Here is a 23,574-nt window from a genome sequence, read left to right on the forward strand (position 1 = left end):
GTAGTTTAACAAGTGGCACTTGCATAAATGGCAGAAGGTGAATGTTCCTTGATTTCCACAAGTGCAGATGTACACTTCTCCCGTGAGAACAAGAATTTTGTCTTTGTAGGGGGCAAGGGCACAGATATCAGGCACTCACCCCATGGAAAGCATGGCTCCATCTGTTATGGGATAACATTTCCTTGTAATGATTTAAAGGCAGCAAATAAATAAGACTAAGGAGACAGCATGATTGTTAGTGCTGGTGCATGTGAGGGAAAGGTGTTGAGAAGTGTTCAAAGGGAGTGAGAAGGTAGAGTGGAGGAGATGCATGGAGAGTGGGACAATGTGATAACAAAAGCAAGTGAGGGAAGGTGCTGCATGCAGCAGAGATGGTGTCAGACATGAGCCTTGGTGGGAGTGAGTGTGGTGGAAGAGATAGAGTGAGAACGAGGCAGCAAAGAGCATGATATGGTACCATTGCTGGTGGAGTGGAGAAAGTCAGTGGCCTCTTTTCAACACTGCAGCCCGGTACTTTGCACAATTAAGCTGGCCCAGACCAGGCTGGCATCATCATTAGGTGGCACAGCCTCCTCCGAGAGCATGCCTGAAAGAGGACACATCTTTGTTGCATCTCTAGGTTCCCTTCTGAGAAAGGCTGTGCCAACTTCTCCCTCTCACGCATCTCTCGTCAATCTCCAAAAATAGGCTGGTAGCTGCCAAATGCCAGCACTCTTCCATAAGTGTAGCAGGCTTTCAAAAATGGTACAGTCACAAGGGGATGCTGGTTTTAGGGCAGATATTTGCTGAGTGGCAAATTCTTCTGTGGTTAACATGTTAAGATGGAATGGAAATCATTTGAGAGAGACGCAGTAAGGTAAGTCAGCAATTATTGCAACAAGTTTGGTTAGATAGGGTGGAAAGCTTGCTGAGTATCATGAGAATACTCTCTCCAAAAATCTGATGTAACTTGGATTAAGCCAAAAAATGTAAAACTTAGCCGAAAAGATTGTAGTCAAATCCGAGGCTTCTTTAAAGTTCCCTGAAGGTCCAGCTGGAAGACAGAAGGATAAAGAGGGAAATTCTCTTTCAACCCAATGGTAGCAAACTCCTAAAACATTGTGTGAACCAAGCAAGAAGAAAGAGTGTCACCGTCAGCAGCATCACTACAGGACTTGGAGACCATGCAGAAATCAATTCAATATATTCAGGGCTGTATAGGCAAGTAAAACATCGTAGCACTGCACCTGAACTCCTTCCAGTTCTCTGAACAACTTCATATCTTCATTACACTATTTAGCACTCAGAAAGATGGGTTAGTTTATTATATATTGGCAGTCCCTGGATCTGAGGATGATAGCTACTCACGATCACAAGTTTCTGTTGTAGGTCTTCGTGTGATTGAACAGGCCAGTTCTTGACCTGCAGAACATTGGGCGCATCAAGCAGGATGTTCCAGGAGGTTATGTTAGAATGGTTAGACTATCGTTTTGTATTTCAGTACAGGAGTACAGTGAAAAGATTTTACAATGGCTGCCTTTTAATGGTGTCACTTCAGGTACCAGTACCAAGGTACAAATCTTAGAGTAAAAAAAATGTTGTTATACAAAAGAGGATTAAACAGCAAGGATTTACACTACCGTCCAGTAAGAGTACCAAACAGCAGCACCTCAGCATGTGGTTCCAGGTCCAAGTCCAACAACTGTCTCACATCACACGAGAATCCAGTCTGTTTCTTGCCGGCACTCAGCAGCAACAAGGTTAAGTCGGGCTTTAGCAGGATTCGCCTCCCACATGCCACTCCGGCACTCAGGGCTCCCTACAAGGTGTTCTAGGGTTCGCAGCCTATGCGCTGCACTGCTCATTCCCCTTGCTGCTCCAGGGCTCACAGCCCACGCACTGTACAGGCATATTCTCCTGGCTGCTCGAGAACAATGAGCTCACACGGTTTTCGGCTCATTCGCCCAGCTCGCAGTCCAGGACCTGCTGCTGCCGACACTTGCTTCCACTGCTGAGGGGAGATGTTGGGAGGGAAGAAGAAAAAAGTAAAGAAAGAAAAAGAATGAAAAAGAACAGGCAGAGCAGAGAAGCTCTGGTACGACTGTCCTACTCTACCGTCATCTTGACCAGTGCAGAATTTGGTGTCAGATGTCATCGACTCTTCAAGGTCACTTTGTAGTCTCCGTTTGTTCCATTGAAATACCTTATTTGGCAATTCTGCAGGCCACTGTATTGCCCCCATACTATCCATAGCTGCTGTGGACATATCAGTCTGCTTGAATCAGTTTTTGCTCAACTGGATTATAAAGAGGAAAGAACTTATACTCATAGAAACAACTTCAGAATCCGGAACTTCACATTTATTCCTAGATAGTGGGAAAGCTGTAATGCTGCTGCATTATTTCCCAATATGATATCTACATTTTCAAAAAGCAATCGGGGAACAAGTCCAAACTTGGAAGTTTTTTAAATTCATTCACGGGATAAGGACATCACTGACCAAGCAGCATTTATCGCCATCCCTAATTGCCCAGAAGGCAGTTAAGAATCAACCACATCGCTGTGGGTCTCGAGTCACAGGTAGGCCAGACCATGTAAAGATGGCAGTTTCTTAAAGGACATTAGTGAATCACATGTTAGTTTTTTTTCGTGTCAATCAACAATGGATTCATGGTCACCATTAGATTCTTAATTCCAGAGATTCATTGAATTCAAATTCCACCATCTCCTGTGGTGGGATTCAAACCCACCTCCCCAGAATATTATCTGGGTCTCTGGATTATACCACTGGGTCATCACCTCCCCTTGATCAGAACACAATTTAAAATTTACTTTATTTAGTGGGAAAGGCATGCAGTTCTCATCAACAACTTGTAATAATATATTTTTATTTAGCGCATGCTCTGAAGCCAAGTCTAAATCTTTTGCTAATAGTATGCTTTGATCTGAACCAGTATTGCCTAGGATAACAAGTTTTTCAGCCTTGTACTTGGAGAAAAATGAGTGACGTCTCCTTCAAATAATATATAATCTTTTGCATCCCCATTAGCGCCCTTCGTAAAAATATTAAACACAGTGGGTTTCTTCTAAGTTTCACTTTCTGAAACAGCTTTAACTATGTAGAAATTTCTGTTATATGGACCTGCAACACCAGTTTAAAATCCATTTTCTTCATTGGTACTGTCTTTTCTGATCACTGCTTATGTGTTCCTATTACATATGGCAATTCACTAACACATTTTCAACACCTTCCTTTACATGGTTAGTCACATGGAAGTGAAGGCATACTGGTTTCCTAAAATCGCTTTTGTTCACTATATTATAATATTTATTGATTTGAACAACTAACTACTCTCTAAAGTCAGCTTTTTGTCCCACACCTCCAACTATTCTTTTGGTTTTCATATGACTGCTAACTAACACTGATCTGTCTGTGATAAATACATGCATCCACCAGAGCGGCTGCCTCTGAGTTTAGATATTTCACATTCATCCAAGTACGACTGAATTATTAATTGATTGCTATTCTTGAATCTTTACATAATTATGAATTTTTGAAGAGCAAATAAACACCAATCGCTTTATAAGTTAGGTCACTTTATAACATAAGAGTCTGTGTGACCTTTGGCCACTTCATTTTTTTAAATAACTTTCTCAAATTTCTATAATTTCTTCCATAAATTTAGAAACTGAAAGATGATTTTTGGTTAAATCAAACTTACAAATCAGACTCAAATACTAGATTCTCTTTCTGCTTGTAATTATCCATGAACTTATCCTGTTCAAATTTTTGGATTTATTTTGCTCTTTGAAGTTCTCTTTCTTTTTTTTTTATTTTTACTTGCTGATATCCTTCTCTGGAGTTCAAGTTAAAACATTTATCTTTGTGTTGCAAGTTTTTTTCATTTCTTTTGCCTTTTCTATTTAATCGGTTGTTTCTGCATAGAATTCTAGCAAACTCAAGCTGTTTTCCAACTGGATTAGAATCCTCTTCTTCCAGTCCCTGGTGCTGAGCGATTACCTCAACAACTTTCTTCTCTCATAGTCCTTGCTTTTAACTCTAACTCTAACTTTACTACTATTAAACAGGCTTTGGTTAAGTTTTGAAAATTACACAGAGGTCATGAATTTTGTCTTGAGAAAAGCCCGAGCAATCAACGAAGCCCTAAAATAAAAGAACTGTGGATGCTGGAGATCTGACAGAAACAAAAACAAAAACAAAAATTGATGGAGAAATGCAGCAGGTCCAGCAGCATCTGTAAATAGAAAACAAAATTAATGTTTTGAGTCCTGTGACTCTTCTTCAGAATTAGAAGCAACTGGAAAAAGGTGGTAAATAAGCTGATGATTGGATGGGTGGGGCGATAGGTAGACAGGGTGGGAGCCCAGACAGAGAGGAAAGGGTATGCAGTCAAAGAGATTGTTATTAGTAGGTTTAAGATGATGATGGTTGTCGGGGGGTGGGGAGGGTGGGAGTAAGTGAACAGGTGGAAAAGGAACCCAATCCCTCGGTCTGTCTATCCTTTTTTAGGAATTAAGAGATTAGGAAGCCAGCAGTGCTGTAAATCCCAGAACTCTTTGCATCTCTTCCAAAGGTTATATCCAGGCTTCCTCTGGTAAACTCATCAACTTTGACCTGCTTGATGGCACTGCACACTCCAAGACATGCAGGTGATTTCCCCTATTGTGGCTTACAAGAAAGCGATGTGAGAAAAAGAGTGTTCCCTTTGACACCCTCTACCACGATATGGCCCTCTGATCCAAATGTTTCCACTGCAAAGGCTGGATATCTAAGCAAACAGCCTGCCTTATGAAGCACCACCTTTTTAGGGACACTGGGCTGGACAGGTCTTCGTATATCAACTCCGCTGACCTGATAGGTTCTAATAAGCCCAATTGTTGTTTGTTGAGAACTGTTGATCCAGTTACTCCTCGTCTGTGAACAGTTCATACATCCAATAATGTGAAGCAAAAACAGCACTCCATGATGTACACAATGAACATTTAATTAGCGTTAGTAAAGGAAAAAAAAGTCAGGTGAACATAAACTCGAACTTCAGCTAGGAATTTTAGATTAGATACCAGTATGTGTGAATTAAAAGAAGGAAAAAGTGCCACATGTTGACAATCCAACATGGGCTTCCACATTAGCAGTGATTTGTGATACTTAGGAAGCTCCAGGGGATAAATGAGTCTCAATTTAAATACTCAAAGAGGGAATCATCTGAAACTTCAACCCTGCACCCGAGCTTCAACTCGATGTTCATGGAATTCTCAGGTTTTCTGAATCTTTCCCAGGTCTTCAGGCAAGAAGATAATTGTCATTAAAAGACACCTCCTCAAAAGCAATACAGCCAGATACCATCACCCTCCTCCTACTGCCACCAGGCAGTCAGGGAAGATGGAGGATTTGCCCTTTTGGCTCCTGCCTCATCACTGTCCAGGGGATGCAGCAAATTACTTAACGCTTTTCAACCTAGTCTACTGTATTCGCTGCTCACAATGTGGTCTCCTTCAAATTGACAAGACCAAAAGCTGTGGCTGCTTTACAGAACATCTCCACCCTTGCTATAAGAATGACCCTTAATTTCCTATTGCTTGCCATTTCAATATGCCATCTTGCTCTCATGCTAACATCTTTATCTTACACCTGATTCAGTGCTCTAACAAAACCCAATGCAAGAGGGGAACAGCATCTCATTTTCTGCACAGGCAGTTTATAGGCTTCACAACTCAATGGTAAGTTCAACAACATTACTATGAACACTGTCTTCCATATTTATTAACGATGCATTGACATTTACTGAGAATTTGATGCTAACATGCTTTTAAACATGCAAGAGGCTTATCTGCTGAAACTGTAACTACAACTTCCCTTGTCTTTCCATATGATTATATTCCTGTGGCTTTAGAACTGCTAGAAGCAGGCAGCAGGTTCACCTTTTTGACAACTAAAATGCTGATGGCTAACATCTTCTCAATTCTGGTCAATGAGGGGACCTGGCAATGACTGCCCCATATAAAATCAATGTTGATTAGTCTGTTTCATTTGAAAGTGTACTTTCTAATTCTGCCATCAAGTCTCTTGGAGACCACATCTCTTTATCTCCAATAGCCATCTGCTCCAGCAGTCTGTTGATTTCTGGAGTTTCATTTCCCGTGATGGTCAGAGGAAACATAATTGAAGGGTCCAAGATAATAAAATGTGAGGCTGGATGAACACAGCAGGCCCAGCAGCATCCCAGGAGCACAAAAGCTGACGTTTTGGGCATAGACCCTTCAGAGAGGGGGATGGGGTGAAGGTTCTGGAATAAATATGAAGAGATGGAGAGAAAAGAAGATAGGTGGAGAGGAGAGTATAGGTGGGGAGGTAGGGAGGGGATAGGTCAGTCCAGGGAAGACGGACAGGTCAAGGAGGTGGGATGAGGTTACTAGGTAGGAGATGGAGGTGCAAGAGAAAGAACAGGTTAGGGAGGCAGAGACAGGTTGGACTGGTTTTGGGATGCAGTGGGTGGAGGGGAAGAGCTGGGCTGCTTGTGTGGTGCAGTGGGGGGAGGGGATGAACTGGGCTGGTTTTGGGATGCGGTGGGGGAAGGGGAGATTTTGAAGCTGGTGAAGTCCACATTGATACCATCGGGCTGCAGGGTTCACAAGCGGAATATGAGTTGCTGTTCCTGCAACCTTCGGGTGGCAACACTGTGGCACTGCAGGAGGCCCACGATGGACATGTCATCTAAAGAATGGGAGGGGGGAGTGGAAATGGTTTGCGACCGGGAAGTGCAGTTGTTTATTGCGAACCGAGCGGAGGTGTTCTGCAAAGCGTTCCCCAAGCCTCACCTTGGTTTCCCCAATGTAGAGGAAGCCACACCGGGTACAATGGATGCAGTATACCACATTGGCAGATGTGCAGGTGAACCTCTGCTTAATATGGAAAGTCATCTTGGGGCCTGGGATAGGGGTGAGGGAGGTGGTGTGGGGGCAAGCGTAGCATTTCCTGCGGTTGCAGGGGAAGGTGCCGGGTGTGGTGGGGTTGGAGGGCAGTGTGGAGCGAACAAGGGAGTCACGGAGAGAGTGGTCTCTCCGGAAAGCAGACAAGGGTGGGGATGGAAAAATGTGTTGGGTGGTGGGGTCGGATTGTAGATGGCGGAAGTGTCGGAGGATGATGCGTTGTATCCAGAGGTTGGTGGGGTGGTGTGTGAGAACGAGGGGGATCCTCTTTGGGCAGTTGTGGCGGGGGCGGGTGTGAGGGATGTGTTGCGGGAAATGCGGTCAAGGGCGTTCTCAGCCACTGTGTGGGGAAAGTTGCGGTCCTTGAAGAACTTGGACATCTGGGATGTGCGGGAGTGGAATGCCTCATCGTGGGAGCAGATGTGGTGGAGGCGGAGGAATTGGGAATAGGGGATGGAATTTTTGCAGGAGGGTGGGTGGGAGGAGGTGTATTCTAGGTAGCTGTGGGAGTCGGTGGGCTTGAAATGGACATCAGTTACAAGCTGGTTGCCTGAGATGGAGACTGAGTGGTCCAGGAAGGTGAGGGATGTGCTGGAGATGGCCCAGGTGAACTGAAGGTTGGGGTGGAAGGTGTTGGTGAAGTGGATGAACTGTTCGAGCTCCTCTGGGGAGCAAGAGGCGGCGCCGATACAGTCATCGATGTGACGGAGGAAGAGGTGGGGTTTGGGGCCTGTGTAGGTGCGGAAGAGGGACTGTTCCACGTAACCTACAAAGAGGCAGGCATAGCTGGGACCCATGCGGGTGTCCATGGCATTCATATAATTGAAGGGTCCCCCAGTACCCCACTTCCATGTTTTCTGTGATTTCTTCGACAGCAAGGAAAATTGTGAATGTACTCTACCCCACCCCACTCCATTCCATCCCGGGCAACCCTCCAGCACCAGCCTTTGGGCCTTAGGCTGAAATAAAAATATGCCATCTGAATTATATCATTTCCTATAGTGCAGCTGATAAATGTATTTTGTAATAGTCTATTAATCTTCTATTCTAACACCAATTCGGGTAATTGTTTTTACATTTCACAGACCTCACCTGCCAGTAAAGCTTGACGTGTTTGCTAATGTTCTGCTCCTTTGCTCCATGCAGCCAATAAATGTAGTCAGCAATCATAGCACTTCTAATAATAAAACAGAATATACAAACAAAATAAATACTACAGATGTTTTTGTGGATGGTCTAACCTTTGCTTGCTATATACATATTTATACTAAATTTGCAGCAGCCCACATTTCTGTCAATTAAAAAATATAAGCAGTTGTGAACATACGACAAAGGTAGTATAATTTAAAACAATTAAAATATTGATTGCCAATAAAACTGCATTCTTATGGGATCTCAATTGTTAATGTCAAGCAGCGTCATTACACATTTTCATGTTGAAAGGCATTGTAATCATTTAAAATCCAGTTAAAATTATGTTTCAGTTATTTGCACGAGTTTTGGAAGTATCATGTGGAAGACTTGGAATGTGGTGATGGGCATTGCAAAATACACATTATGAGACTGAAATTTGGCCTCAAAGATATGGCGTTGCTTGCGCAGGGGTGGGCATAGAGTTGGTCAGGTGGGGAACGAATCTGGTCTTTTTTGCACATTTTTAAAATGTGAAATTGAAAAAAAATTCCGATTCCTCTTGGCCCCATATTCAGTTAAGTAAATTTCAAAACATTTCAGTGGTAGACCAGTAGAAAGTCTGGTTTTACTCAGCACAGTTATGCCATCATATTTCCTCAAGGCAAGCTAAACTTGCATTGGAAATATCAAACAGGTATGAGGGTCCTTAGTTGTATACGTAAAAGGGCCTAACAACTGTTTCAGATCTGTCTCAAAGCTAATTCTTTCCTTCACTTTGTGCACTTATGGATGGAAAGTTCTGGCTGTGTAGACAGGTCACAAGAAAAGGCTATTATGGAGTGAAATTTATAGGCTGAGGTATTGAAAGTGGTGAGATATGAGCGAACAAGACAAAAGAATTTCTCATCCTGTTGTCTAACCTTGCAGCATCTTGTTCTGGCACAGACATACACATCTTTAATCATGAAGTTTAACTTTTGTTTTTTTTCAGCTTATTGTTACCGTCAAGCACCAAATATCACTATTAATCCACAATACTAGTTCTTTCCTTACTCAGTAACCAAAATAGTCTGTCGCACTGTATTTGCAGTAGAAGATAGAAATGATAATGCATTGGAGGACATGGGTTACTGCAGGAAGGAGGTTCATCGATGATCATAATCATCCTAGACTAGGGAGGGGGGACAGTGCAGCACTTGGGTTTAACTAAGCTAAAGTGCTGAGATTCAAGAAGTAATGTTGGCACAGGTGGTTGTAACAAAACAGTGTGTGAAGATATGTGGAAGCACAATATTGATGAGCTTGATATGGAGTGTCAGGAAAAGAAAGGCATGTGGAGATTTGCTAGAGAGGGACCTGATTACCAGGTTGAGCCTGCAACTCTCAGTACAGGTTAAAGTCATCTGTAATCATAATACCTTGAATGGGAAATGCACCGGTGTCCAGCTGTATGAGATACAAATCCTGGTCACAGGTAATCTTGGCCATGTCTTTGGTCATTACGAATTGATCATAGTCATCATAAGCAAAAGTCATCACAGCTGGTTAACTTAAAAAGTGAAACTTGTGGGGCTCTATTCGCAAATTCAATCTAAGATCTCAAAGGCTACAAAAAGCATGGTGCTGATTTCTTCCCACCTTGAGCACAATGTGGAGGGTGAGGGTGGGGGAACAAGATTTCAATAATCTTACAGCACTACAATTTCCTACTGTATTTGCACGACATGATTTGTACTGCACTCATCAGAATAATGTCCTTACGTCCAAGATCAAGGTGAAGGAATTCCAAAGCCCTCCTTTTGAGAGTTCTTCATGTCCCACTGGAGGAGTATGCTAAATCATTATTAGTGATGCCAATGCTGACCGCTCACAATATTAAGGACCAAATTTGTCTTTGATACTTGATATATGAAGTCATAGGATCCATGACCAATGGATCCAAACACAGACAGGCCTTTGTCTCGGAGGTGTTTTGAAAGTGCAGAGAAACTGAAGAGGAACAAATGCATCAGTAAGCCGAAGACCAGCAGCAACCCGAAAAGCCTAGAAATGAATAAATTACAGCTAAAGGCCCCCTCTTAATGCACAGGTAGTACATTTTCCCAAGTCTATCAATTGTGATGCTATTTTTTTCTAGACAACTAAGGCACAGTGTTACTGCTGACAGCGGATGTCCCAGAAAACTGCCACAGAACTACATCAACTGCTGGAGAAACATCTTTAAGGATTATATCCTGTTAACTGTCAAGGTGATTGCTAAACTAAATACTTCTGCAACTGGCAGCTTTCTTGGTCCACTGTGGACCCATACAGGATCTCTCAAGCCTTAATCCAGAAGTACATCAAGGCTATTACCAAAGCCATTTGAGCCATACCAATTGCTTCACCTCATTTTCTCACGATGACATCAATGCTGCAGCTTCAGCTGCAGGCTTTGCCAAGATAGTTGCTCCCCTGAGATGCAAGCTGCCATAGGATTTTCACGTTACATTGAGACTGCATATCATAATGTGACTGAATTCATCTACAGAAATGGGGACCACTCCATCAATGTACAAGTCATCTGTAACCAACAGTACCACATTCTAGAAGTAAATGCCAAGTATCCTGAGAATTGCCACAAAGTCAATAGCTTTAAGAACTCCCATGTTCCTGCCCTGTTTCAAGGCTGGATGCTTTATAAGGATGGTTACTTAGAGACAAGGGCTACTCTCTGGAACCACAGCTGATTCCATTGCAGCTCATTCTTCAATCAGGGCCATCAAGGAGCAGGTGATAGCTCTGCTGAAGATGAAGTTCTGATGCTTGGATCAGAGGGGGCAGGACTGGGGTGGAGTGGCCTTGCAGTACAGTCCAGATGGAATGTGCTGCATGAGCCTAGTACATTGTGACCTGCCTAATGAGGGCAGGCAATGAAGGAATATGATAGACACTGAAGAGATGGGAAAGCAGAAACAGTCTTCTGAGGAGGAAGACGAGGACATTGAGCAGGAGGAACAATACTTTCAGCATAACACAGTGCTGCAGCTTCAGCTGCAACAAGCCAGATAGGACAATTTGACAGCTGGTTTAAAAAGATGTGCATTGTATGTAGTGATCACCCACTGGCCATAAATTTGATGTTGATTGAAAAAGACAGAATTATGCAATTTATTGTCTTCACATTGCTAATGCCAATTCCTTTACGTTAACATGAACCATCCTTTGAATCATAATTACTTTAGGGGCACTAACTAGTTCTTGAAGCTCAGGATTTTCCACTTACTTAACATTTAAAAAATAAATGCCCCAAACTAGAAGTTAGACTCATAAAACAAATACATCATAAAATCAGCTATTCATAGCAACATGAATTATTGACAGATGATCACAAAGAGTGTAAAGTGATAAAATGATGCAGTAGTGCATATAAACAATTCCCTCTGGAGGGGAAACATTGGATCTGAGCACACTAATCATGAGAATGTTGACTTTCCATGCACCTCAGCTACAAATCATCTTAAAACATAAATGTTCGATTATTAAAAACTCTGTCAAGTTTAAATGTGTTACTTTATGTTGTTTCTGTTCAATGTTTAAAAAAAAACCCTTTAAAAATAAAACTTATTTCAAACTTTACTCCAATAGATTCACTGTTTCACATTTGTGAAAGATTCCTTACCTTGCAGCTTCAGTATATCGTTCCAAACAACGGAAGACCGTGGCTTGACGAAGGTGATTACGGAAGTTAATAGGATTCAGTAATATGCTCCTTAGGAATTATAAAACAAATGATGAATCAGACTAATGACCTATGTGTAGTTTTTACTCTGTGTTTTTTGGCATGATAATTTTTTGGCATGGTCAAATATTTAAATCGTAAGTGTGCTGAAAAATTCCAAATATGGATACATCCAGTTTGTTCCTGTCAGTTTCCATTACACCAAAGAAGGATTCACACATTCACCTCATAGAGAAACAGTAATCTCATTCCTTAACTTGAGTGTAGAAAATTGTGGTAGTAGTGGTTTCAACACAATTGTGTTTCCTGAGGGAGAAATATTTGTTACTGAAGAGAGCTTAAATTTAGTGGTGAATGTCACGTTGAAAGAGCTGCAGAGTTTCTGCGTCATCGTAGAAAAGGTCATTTGTTTATTTGGAGAGATATGGGCAGGTGGGACCAGTTTAGTTCAGATTGTGGTCAGCATTGGATCGAAGGGTCTGCTTCTGAGCTGTATGATTCTATGACTCAGCAGCATTCACCATAATGATGTTAATGATTTATCTATGATATGGTAATACTATTGAAATTTTGTAGAACTAGTAGAACTGAACACTGGCTCCAGTAAGGAAGACATCTTTAAGTTGCTTGAGGCATCTGAATTTGGCAATACAAGGCAATTCTACTTCCTCATAGTGGTAAGTGAATTAATTTTATTCTTGCCAAAATTCTATAAAAGTAAATGAAGTTGGCCCGAGGCAATTTGTGGTGTTTCGCATCAGGTCAATCAGATCAATGAAAATCTACATTATGGGGTGTGTGTACAAAATATATTTGACAATCTGGGTAAATTACATAATGTTATTTATAGATCAATGTCCACTATCAATTATGCTAATACTGATGAGTCTGTATTTTTTAAATATAAAACTTATGTATGTGCTTAGCTGGGTAAATTGCATCAGGTACAATTAGGCAGAGAAAATTATATTCGTAAGAATCTTTTATTTATTTATTAATTTAAGTTAACATGAAACTATTAATGCTCACAATTTGCCTCATTCAATTTCCCTCAATGTAGTCTACTCCATTGATGCTTTAAATCCAAATGGTACAATACCCTTGTTGCCAATCAGGGATGTATACTATCAGCATAAGGAGGAGTCAACCACACTCTAAAGTTGGGAGGGCATTCTGTCCTATTACTTTATTTTTAAATGCATCGAAGTATTTTTTACAGTTGATTTGGCACATAATGAAGTGAATATTAAATACACTATTATTTATTTCTTTAGTTAGTTATTTGGATTAATGCTAATATGTAAAATATAAATACAAATACAGGTGTTTTGAGTATTGCTGAAAAAAAAAGACATTTTCTCTTGCTGTCTTTAGGATAATTTGCAAGAATCACCGAAGTAAAGGAAAAAAACCCTCACAGTATGTTGAAGGAGGGTACTAATCGATTGCAAGTGTGAACGGTAGAGGCATTCTAGGGAAAATGAAACAGTTAATAAGGACTGAAAGTTAACTACTAAGTTTTATTTACTTTTTATTCCAGGAAGGTTCACAGTGACTGGTCAAGGCATTGTTCTGAGAAATGAACCACAAAAAGGCTTTCACCATTTTTGTCCATCTTTTATCTGTCGTACAAATGAGTAATGTGATATGTGAATTTCAGTGCTGGAATGATGATTAGTCTGTAGGCTATATGTACTAAAGACTGGAAGATCACATCCATCAGCACATTCTGCCTATTTGCAAAAAGCAATATTAATTATACCTAACCAGTCAACACTTGCAAAACTCACAAATCTGCTGCGAGTGCAAAGAATTATGTTGGCAACTAACTTGGGGTTGGCTCACAGTACTTGCTTGTACTGGAATCTACATTAATATAGAAAGTCTTGTTCTTTGCAGCAAAAAAAAAAGTGAAACACAAAATATAAGTTGACAGTCACTCTCGATCAGAATCAAAAAGCCTGGCTTAAAACGTAAATAAAATTTGGCAGTTAACTGTCAGTTATCATTAGTTTGCACATTCTCTGTCACAATGCCTCCACCAAAAGTATCCACTTGCTAAGTGTTCAGCACTCTCCTCTCATACACTATAAATGTTGTTCTCCTTTCACTTTGCTAATTCTTGCGAATTGCCCTAACGAAAAGCTTTGACTAAGCTTTTTATGAAGAAGGGTCTAGATCTCAAACGTCAGCTTTCCTGCTCCTCTGATGCTGCTTGGCCTGCTGTGTTCATCCAGCTCTATACCTTGTTATCTTTGACTAAGTGTGTCTTTTTTCTCAATATTCAGTTTTTGTATGACTAAACAACTACAAATACAGTTAATATAAATACCACAACTAAAAATGCAATTTTGGTGATGACATCCAAACCATATATAGGGATCATTTTCTTTAAAACAGAAGCATTACCAGTGACTTAAACTCTCTTGATTTTTTTTCAGAAATAGTGAAATAAAAATTTAAAATGTTACAAATATACAAGAGCTGTTTCTCAACCTCCATAAAAAGGGATAAGGCCATGCTGTTGGTGGGAGAACTTCCTCACCAGCAGCCAAATCAAATTCATTAATAGCTTCTGCCCATGAAGTTTGAACCATTCATTTTTACGATCAGAAACTTATGGCATTACTTTTTGAATTGCGATTCACACTACCACTGAACAAAGTTCTCTACCAGAAGCATGGATTCATAAAAATACAATAGGTGCCTCTACATATGAAATATCAGCTTGCTGTGCATTTTCAGCATTCCGATTTTTGCTTTACTTCATTTGCCTTTTATCATTGCTGGATTAAATATTAAGACTGTAAGAAATAGGAACAGTAGGCTGTTCACCCTTGGACATTGTTCTCCCATTCAACAGGATCATGGCTGATCTGATATTCCTCCCTGATTCTCTGAATGATCAAAAATCTATCTATCTCAGCCGTAAATACACACACGGACCCTATCCCCAAAGCTCTCCGTGGCACAGTTCCAAAGGTGCACAAACCCGTAATAGAAAAAATTCCTCTTCATCTCAGTCTTAAAAAGATGCCTCTTTATTCTGAGACTAAGCCCTCTGATTCTCCCATGAGAGGAAGCATCTCCTTGGCACTTATCCTGTCAAGCATGTTAAGAATTTTCTGTGTATCAATGAGATCACCTCTTATTCTTCTAAACTCCAATGAGCAAAGTCCCAACCTGTTTAGCCTTCGCTCGTAAGACAATCATTCCATAGTGGGGATCATCCTAGTATTCATTCTCTGACCCTCCTATAAAATAATATCTTTCCTAAAACAAGGGGACCAACCCTGCTCAATGTATTTCAGATATTCCAGAGCAGGGCTCCGAACAGTTTGGTTATTATGACATATGGTCAATCGCAACAGAAACAATAATTTGCAAGGTGCTCAGGATAGATGGTCGAGCAATTCTTTCAGGGATATAATTATATTATGTAATAACCCTCAAGAGGCTTTACCTGTGAGCGTGATTAAGAGCTAGGTCTGGTCTTCTCATGCGCAGATAGCAGGTGACAAGTTTAGTTTCGATAAAACTGGCAATACTTGAAATCTTTTCATAAGATGCATAGAACGGGTTTCCCAGAACTGCTCCTTTACTACAAAGCTATGCAAAGCAAAAGGATATACTGAGTTTATATGAGCAATTGCAACATAAGAAGAATTATAATTAATAATAATTACTCCAACTTTATAAAACAATTTAATCTTTTCCTTTCAAATTCACAGACAGTACAATGTAAATCAATACAACTTGCAAAGCCGTACTTAGATTGATCAGTAACCTAGTCTGACTTCAGTATTCTGAGATAATGGGAACTGCAGATACTGGAGAATCCAAGACAACGAAGTGAGGAGCTGGATGAACACAGCAGGCCAAGCAGCATCTTAGGAGCACGAAAGCAGACGTTTCGGGCCTAGACCCCTCATCAGAAAAGGCTTGGCCTGCTGTGTCCATCCACACTTTGTTATTCTTGACTTCTGTATTCTGTCCAGTTCTGGTGAAAGAGACTGAATAATAAGACCAGTTTGTTTCTGAACAAACAAAATAGGAGCATGAATAGATCATGGTCCATTGAGCTTTCTCTAAGTAAGATCATGGTTGATTTGATTACAGCGAGTCCTTACTTAAATTTGAGGTTGTGTTCCTGCAAAATATTGATGTTAAGTGAAAAAAACCAAGTGAAATGTGGGTTTCCCATAGAATCAGTGCCAAATCCAGAAATTGATTCCTTAGAGCACTTTTTGCCTGTAAAAAATAATGTAAAATTTGAAATACCATACCATAATACATGGGTGACATTGTGCATTCTTAGCTGAAGTAACTTACAAATCAAGATAGATCACTGAACTTAACAGGTTAACTGTGTGGACTTAAATTAACCAACACTCTACTCACCAGTCTTTCTTAAGCAAATCCTCTGTCTTGGAGAAGACTTGCTTTCACTCTGGGTGATTGGTTCTGGGATGGCTGACTGGCTGACAGGTCCAGTGTGCAAACTGCAGACTCCTTCATGTGTGAGCAGATGTTGCTTGGAAGGTTAGCGTCTCTTTGTGTTTGTGTCATCCCAATGAAACTTCACCATTTTCTTTGGTCACCAGGAGCTGCGAGAGATATTTGACCTATTCAGAAATGCTTCAGGATGTCCCAGAGGTAATTCAGTGGAGATGGCTTTGAGTAATTTAGAGGGTTGATGCAGGGTATATTGGCTACAAGGAAAACCTTTCTTCTCACTGGATTTTAAGGATTTTTTGAGGACACCACTGGTTTTGAGTTGACGGTAGCATGCAACAGCAAAGTCTTCGTAGATTTAATGGGATGAAAGATCAGGATCACAAACAGCCTTGGAAAATGTATCCAAGGACTGTTGGGCAGTTCTCTTTTTTTATTCCTGATACACCTCCTTCTAAGTGTTAAAGGTCTTACTGGTTCTTTTGTTCACTCTGGCACAGCGTTCTCTGTTCAGCACATTTTCTGTGGCAACTTCTAACACCTCATCCATGAATTGAGAAATTCTTGCTTGTTGCCTTTGTCAAAATTTGAGTGGATACAATTTCAGTGTATACCACCTTTTCAGCTTGCCAATTTTCAACACATTAAGTTCTTGTTAGGCAGTTACACTCCAAGGAATGCAAGTAATTCCACCACATCACCCTCAATAAATGGGCATCCCCCTATCCTGAAACAGTAGCCACTATTTCTAGATTCACCCTTAAGAGGAAATGTTCTTTCCATGTGCAACTTGTCAAGATTCCTCAGGATTTTAGCTATTTCGATCAAGTCAACTTTTATTTTTTTAAAACTCCAATGGATACAAGCCCACCAGGTAAAAATTTTCCTTATAAGACAACCTGCTATTTCCACATATTAATGTAATAAATCTTCTCTCAACTATTTCTAATGCGTTTACATTCTTTCTTAAAAGGTAAACCAATAATGTACATATTGTTTCAAATGTGGTTTCACCAATGTCATGTATAACTGAAGTATAATTTCCCTACTTTTACATTCACTTCCCCTCACTATCAGTGCTAATATTCTTTTGGCTTTCTTAACTTCTTAAATGCCTGCATACTAACCTTTAGCAATTCATACATGAGTACTCTCAAATCCATCTGTATCTTGATTTAGACAGCACTTTTATGATTTACGTAGCACCTTTAGCATGTTAAAATCCCCAAAATGTGCTTTACTTGAACAATTATCAGTCAAAATTTGACACCAAGTCACATGATGAGATGTCAGTACAGATAAGCAAAACCTTGGTGAAAAGGTTAAGTATTAAGGGAAGGGGAGGGGTGGAATGCAGATACAACAGTTTGGGAGGGAATTCCAGAGTTTAGGGTCAAGGCAGCTGCATCTAAAACAGTGGCATGAAGAAAACTGGCGATATGCCAGGCATCGGAATTAAAAAAAGTGCAGAATCACATAAGGCTCTACAGCTTTAAGAGTTAACAGATAGACTAAATGTGCCAAGGCTACTGTGAGGTTTAACTGTATGAGAATTTTGAAATCAAAGTGTTGCTAGACTAGGAAAAGGAAAGGTGAACAGAACATGATGTGAATTAGGACATGGGCATTAGAGTTTTGAGTAAGATCAAGATTTTGGATAAGCTCAAGCATGATGGGTTGCTGGTTTGCAGCACTGCAGTAATTATATCTAGATTTAAGATCATAAACCATTCAGCAGCAGATGAACTGAGGTGGATGCGTAAAAGCACGATATGGAGATGGAAACAGGCAACCTTTATGATTTAGAGGATATGTGGCTAGAAGCTCAGCAGAGTCAAAATGAATGCCAATATTGCAAACAATATAATGGTTGGAACAGACAAATCTTTGAACATTTGATTTAGTGTGTCAAGAGTTGTTCTCAAACTGATGTCCAAGTTTTGAGTCACACTGACATTTCTGAACCAGTTTCATACTTATGCAATCATAGCAGCATTGCTGTGCTATTATTAATCCAGCTGGTTTATTTTGTGAATGAGAGGTCTGAAACATTTGCTTGAGTATTCATCAGATTGAATCAAACATTTTATCCATGCTGAATAGACTACTATTTATGAGGAGCCGTAGTCCCAAAAGGGCCATACGCATCACTCTCCATTACAATCATGGGGTAAGATGAGGATGATCTACCACAGCTGGTGCAGGGATTAAACCTGCATTGTTTGCTTTTATTCTGTACCATGCTCAGGTCATCTACCAACTGAGGTAACCAACCGCCGGAGTCGAGTGCATACAAATCAATAAAACACCAGTCAAAATCCATTAATATAATAATGAAGAATGTAAAAGCATACAGGCAATTAGCAGACAATAGGAATAGAGTATATAGGTACAGTTGGATAGATAATCCCATGAAAGGTACGATGGTCTGAATGGTCTTTTTTCCTGCTACCTTTCTATTGATCAATGGATTACATAGCAGCTTCTGTGGTCAGCATATCATCTGGTATCTTCTGTGTGCCATAATACTATATTTTTTGATTACCATATTGTTATAGTATATTAAATACTTCAAACACTTTGTACTATTTTTAATGAGTGCAAAGGACACAGGGAGTGATTTGTATTTTCTATCCAATTTTCTTGTCCATTCACCGTTCAAAATGAGTAAGCTACTCCATATTGCTAATTTTCTAGTGCCAAGCTATCATGTAATTATTACGCTTTTTATGTTTTATACTGGATGCAAATGCTTCTTGCTCACTTCAAATGGTAGATTAATGAGACTTCTAATGGGTAGAAACATTAGCTTACTTTTTACCTTTAATTAGCACTATACTGCAAATCAATGCATTGGTATCAATTCATCAGAAGACTTCAGTGCCTCAACATTTCATGCATTTGATACAACAAGATCTTGATTTTGATTTTATTGTCACATGCATTTTACAGTTACAACAGAATATGACCTATTTCTATCGATCTATTTGTGTATGAACGATAGTTAAAGAAAATTAAACTTAAATTTTCAAAATTTATGAAGAAATATATGTATGAGTTTGCCGTTTACCTTGGGCTCTAATTGTTATACTTAATTTATGTTTACTTTATACATTGGGATAGTCAAATAAGATTGGTTAAGATACTTGCCACTAACTTGAGTTAAGCAAAATGGGCACTAACATGTGGACATTTTTGGATCAAACCTGTTAACTGTTTAAGAGGAGGAAACACTAGATCTCAATCTAACATGGAATTTTATTTAATTTGTAGCTCAATTTAGCGTGCTGAACACCGTCTAGTTCCAAAAGCAGATGTTCTAAAGCACAAGCTTCAATGACATTTTACATCAATTTATAAACGTGTCAATCTTCATAAATGCACTAACAACACACAGCTCTACTTCGCCATCACTTCTCTCAATACGTTTACGCTATCTGCTTGTTTGACATTCAGTACTGGATGACCATAAATTTTCTCCAAATAGGGACTGGAAAGATTGAAGCCACTGTCTTTGCTGCCCTGATATACTCTGTTCCATAGCCAATAATTTTATCACCCTCTGGCAGAACCAGACTGTTATGAACCCAATATGACTTCCAAACACATATGAGCACCATCAGTAACATTGCCACTGTTCCTTCAGCTCATCTGCTGCTGGAATTCTCACTCATACCCTTTTTAACTCTATATCTGATTATTCTAACGCACTTTCCATATTCCCCACATACTTCCACTTTCCATGCTCCTTGTACAAAACTGTATTTCAGCAACTGTGCTGCTGAAATCCTGCTCATCTACAATCTGTGTGTTGACTGACCCAACTGTGATTAGATGGACTGATGGGCCAAGGAGTGGCAGATAGAATGTAATCTAGATAAATGTGAGGTGCTACATTTTGGTAGGGTAAATCAGAGCAGGACTTATACACTTAATGATAAGGCCCTGCGGAGTATTGCCAAACAAAGGGACTTCGACATACAGGTTCATAGTTCCTTGAAAGTGGAGTCACAGGTCGACAGGGTAGTGTAGAAGGTGTCTGGTACACTTGCCTTCATTGATCAGTGCATAGAGTATAAGGGCTGGGAGGTCATGTTGCAACTCTCCAGGCCACTGGTTAGGTTTTTGGAATATTGCATTCAATTCTAGTGTCCTTGCTATAGGAAGAATGGTGCTATAACTTGAAAGGGCTCAGGAAAGATTTATAAGGACATTGCCAGGGTTGGAGGGTTTGAGCTACAGGGAAACGCAGGATATAGATAGACTGGAGAGTTGGGCAGATAAATGGCAAATGTGAGGTGATGCATTTTGGAGGATCAAATTCAAGGACGAACTATACAGTAAATGGAAAAGTCCTAGGGAAAATTGATGAACAGAGAGATCTGGGTGTTCAGGTCCATTGTTCCCTGAAGGTGACAACGCAGGTCAATAGGGTGGTCAAGAAGGCATATGGCATGCTTCCTTCATTGGGCGAGGTATTGAGTACAAGGGTTGGCAGGTCATGTTGCAGTTGTATAGGACTTCGGTTCGGCCACATTTGGAGTACTGTGTACAGTTCTGGTCGCCACATTACCAAAAGGATGTGGATGCTTTGGACAGGGTGCAGAGGAGGTTCACCAGGATGTTGCCTGGTATGGAGGGTGCTAGCTATGAAGAGAGATTGAATAGATTAGGATTATTTTCATTAGAAAGACGGAGATTGAGGAGGGACCTGTTTGAGGTCCACAAAATCATGAGGGGTATAAGACAGGGTGGATAGCAAAAAGCTTTTTCCCCCCCAGAGTGGGGGACTCAATTACTAGGGGTCATGAGTTCAAAGTGAGAGGAGGAAAGTTTAAGGGAGATATGCGTGGAAAGTTCTTTACACAGAGGGTGGTGGGCGCCTGGAACGTGTTGCCAGCGGAGGTGGTAGGCGCAGACACGTTAGCGTCTTTGAAGATATATTTGGACAGGTACATGGATGGGCAGGGAGCAAATGGACACAGACCGTTAGAAAATAGATGACAAGTTAGACAGAGGATCTTGATCGGCACAGGCTTAGAGGGCCGAAGGGCCTGTTCCTGTGCTGTAGGTTTCTTTGTAAATAGGCTGCAGCTATTTTCTCTGGAATGTCAGAGGCTGAGGGGTGACCTTAAAGAGGTTTATAAAATCATGAGGGGCATTGATAAATCATGAGGGGTATGGATACAGTGAATATTCAAGATTTTTTCCCCAGGGTAAGGGAGTCCGAAATTAAAGGGCATAGATTTAAGTTGAGAGAGCAAGATGTAAAAAGGTGTGGATTTCAAAGGGACCTAAGGGGCAACCTTTTCATGCAGAGGGTGGTGCTTATATGGAAAGAACAGCCAGAGGAAGCGGTGCAGGCTGGTACAATTACAACATTTAAAGAGCATCTAGATGGGTATATGAATCGGAACGGTTTGGAGGAATATGTGCTAAAAGCTGGCAAATGGGACTAGATTAATTTAGGACATCTAGTTGGTATGGATAAGTTGGATTGAAGGATCTGTTTCTGTGCTGCACATCTTTATGACTATGGCTTCTCGTCATTACAGCAGATATCCTGGTAGAGAAACTATGTGCAGGTTAGGACGGGGGCACCTACAGGCTTGGTTAGTTCAAATGGTTGCATGGCTGATTTATAATGCAGAATGACACCAAAAGTGTGCGTTCGAGTCCAGAACAGGCCAATGGCACAATGAACATCCTACTTTCTTAACTTTACCCCTTACCTGAAGTATGGCAACACTCAGGTTAAACTCACCAATAGTCATCTCTCTATAGTGAAAGAGTAATCTATGGTTGTCTGGGACTATGGCAACTTTCATTCATTAAAACCATTTATAACTACAAATTGGCTTTATGTACAGAAAAACTTTAAATCGCTCTGAGTAATTTCACTAAATATAAGGGGTCATCCCAAGTGTCCAAGTGTCCAAACTAATTTAAGCTATATTTCTAAATTTCACATTTTTGTCTCATTTTGCAAGATTTGCTGAACCCAAAATCACAAACTGACTGCTCTCTGTCTTCCATCAATGCAGTTGTTTATGCGAACTTGGATGATGCTGACATGTTCAACTACCCTTGCTGGTAATAAAACTAAGCAACTTGGACAACAGAGATTAGAGCACAGTGGAGGTGAGGCCTACTACGTGATGTTTTCTAATCAAGAAAAATGGTTTCACCTACGAAAGTTCAGCAAAACTCATACATTATGGTTTGAGAGAGAGCGCACTTTAGGTTACATGTCGACCACAGTCTGAAAATGGGATCTGGCTAGTTGTTGTCTACATGTAGTCTAGGGTTATTGCAGAAAGAATAAAAAGAGTTTGCCCGGGGCAGATTTGACCTGGATGTTGACAATGGATATTGATGAAGACGAGGAATTCTTATCAGTCAAGCTTAGGAACACTGAACCCTAGCTGAAATTGCTTATTTACAGACAGTCCATAGACTGAACATGAGAACTTATTCTCCAAAAGGTTTGAGGAAAATATTGGGTCATTGAGGTTTTTTATTTTGGCACTGCCTTGAGACTTTTAAATCAACTTGTTAATTGCAGAATTTTTACAGCACAGAAGGCAATTTGACCTATTATGTCTCTGTTGTCCCTCCTAAAGAGCATACTACCACTCCTCTACCCTCTCCACACATCCTTGCACGTTCTGAACCTTCAGATATTTAGAATATTTAGAAAATGTTACACTACAGGAGGAGGCAACTCAGCACATCAATGCACAAAATAAGCTTTCTTGAGAATTTCTTGACCACTTTTTGATTTTTGGGGGTTATTAAAAAAAATTTTATTCCAACTTCTCTTATATGAATACCTTCTGTATTTGTGCTGATTTATGGAGTATTAAGACTCACATGAAAGCAGAATTAGATGGATTTATAAATATCCTCAATAATGATCAACTCTCCATTAAATGTAGAGCCATAAAACACAACAGAAGTGTGTGGAGATTCCACATTCATTTGCGAAGAATTTTACTTCAGTGATTTCAAGTTTTCTTGGCTCAACTGAGGATTTCTTGGTCTTCTCTCTATGCAGCCTGCTTTTTCTCTCACCACTTGTAGCCTCCCTTACACGTCCCTCTGCTAGCTACCATCTCGCTCTCGCCTGCAGCCTCGCTACTGCAATATTCTTGCAGTGTCTGCACCTGTCTACCTTTCAGCCTAACCCTCTACGCCCACTGTCACTAGTGTCCCCTTCTCCGACACCCCATTGCAAAAATCTTTCCTCCCTCCACTTTCTACTTTCTTCCCTCTCAAAGCCTCTGCAGCCTTTATTTCCACACACCTAGGAACCTGTCTTCTCCCAAACCCCACTT

At 40.4% G+C, this 23,574-nt stretch overlaps 1 protein-coding gene across 1 annotated transcript in view; it reads right to left on the minus strand.

Moving 5' to 3' along the window:
- The window catches only part of LOC125457738 (spermatogenesis-associated protein 16-like), a 111,458-nt gene that overhangs the window by 73,812 nt on the left and 14,072 nt on the right, over positions 1–23,574 (minus strand). The window contains exons 2-4 of the mRNA XM_048542322.1: positions 15,246–15,391; positions 11,723–11,812; positions 8,020–8,104 (exon numbers count right to left, since the gene is read on the minus strand). Coding sequence (XP_048398279.1) covers positions 8,020–8,104; positions 11,723–11,812; positions 15,246–15,391 — 321 coding nt within the window. The remainder of the gene's footprint in view (positions 1–8,019; positions 8,105–11,722; positions 11,813–15,245; positions 15,392–23,574) is intronic.

The sequence above is a fragment of the Stegostoma tigrinum genome, chromosome 14, assembly GCF_030684315.1.
Source record: "Stegostoma tigrinum isolate sSteTig4 chromosome 14, sSteTig4.hap1, whole genome shotgun sequence".
In the NCBI taxonomy this organism is placed as follows: Eukaryota; Metazoa; Chordata; class Chondrichthyes; order Orectolobiformes; family Stegostomatidae; genus Stegostoma; species Stegostoma tigrinum.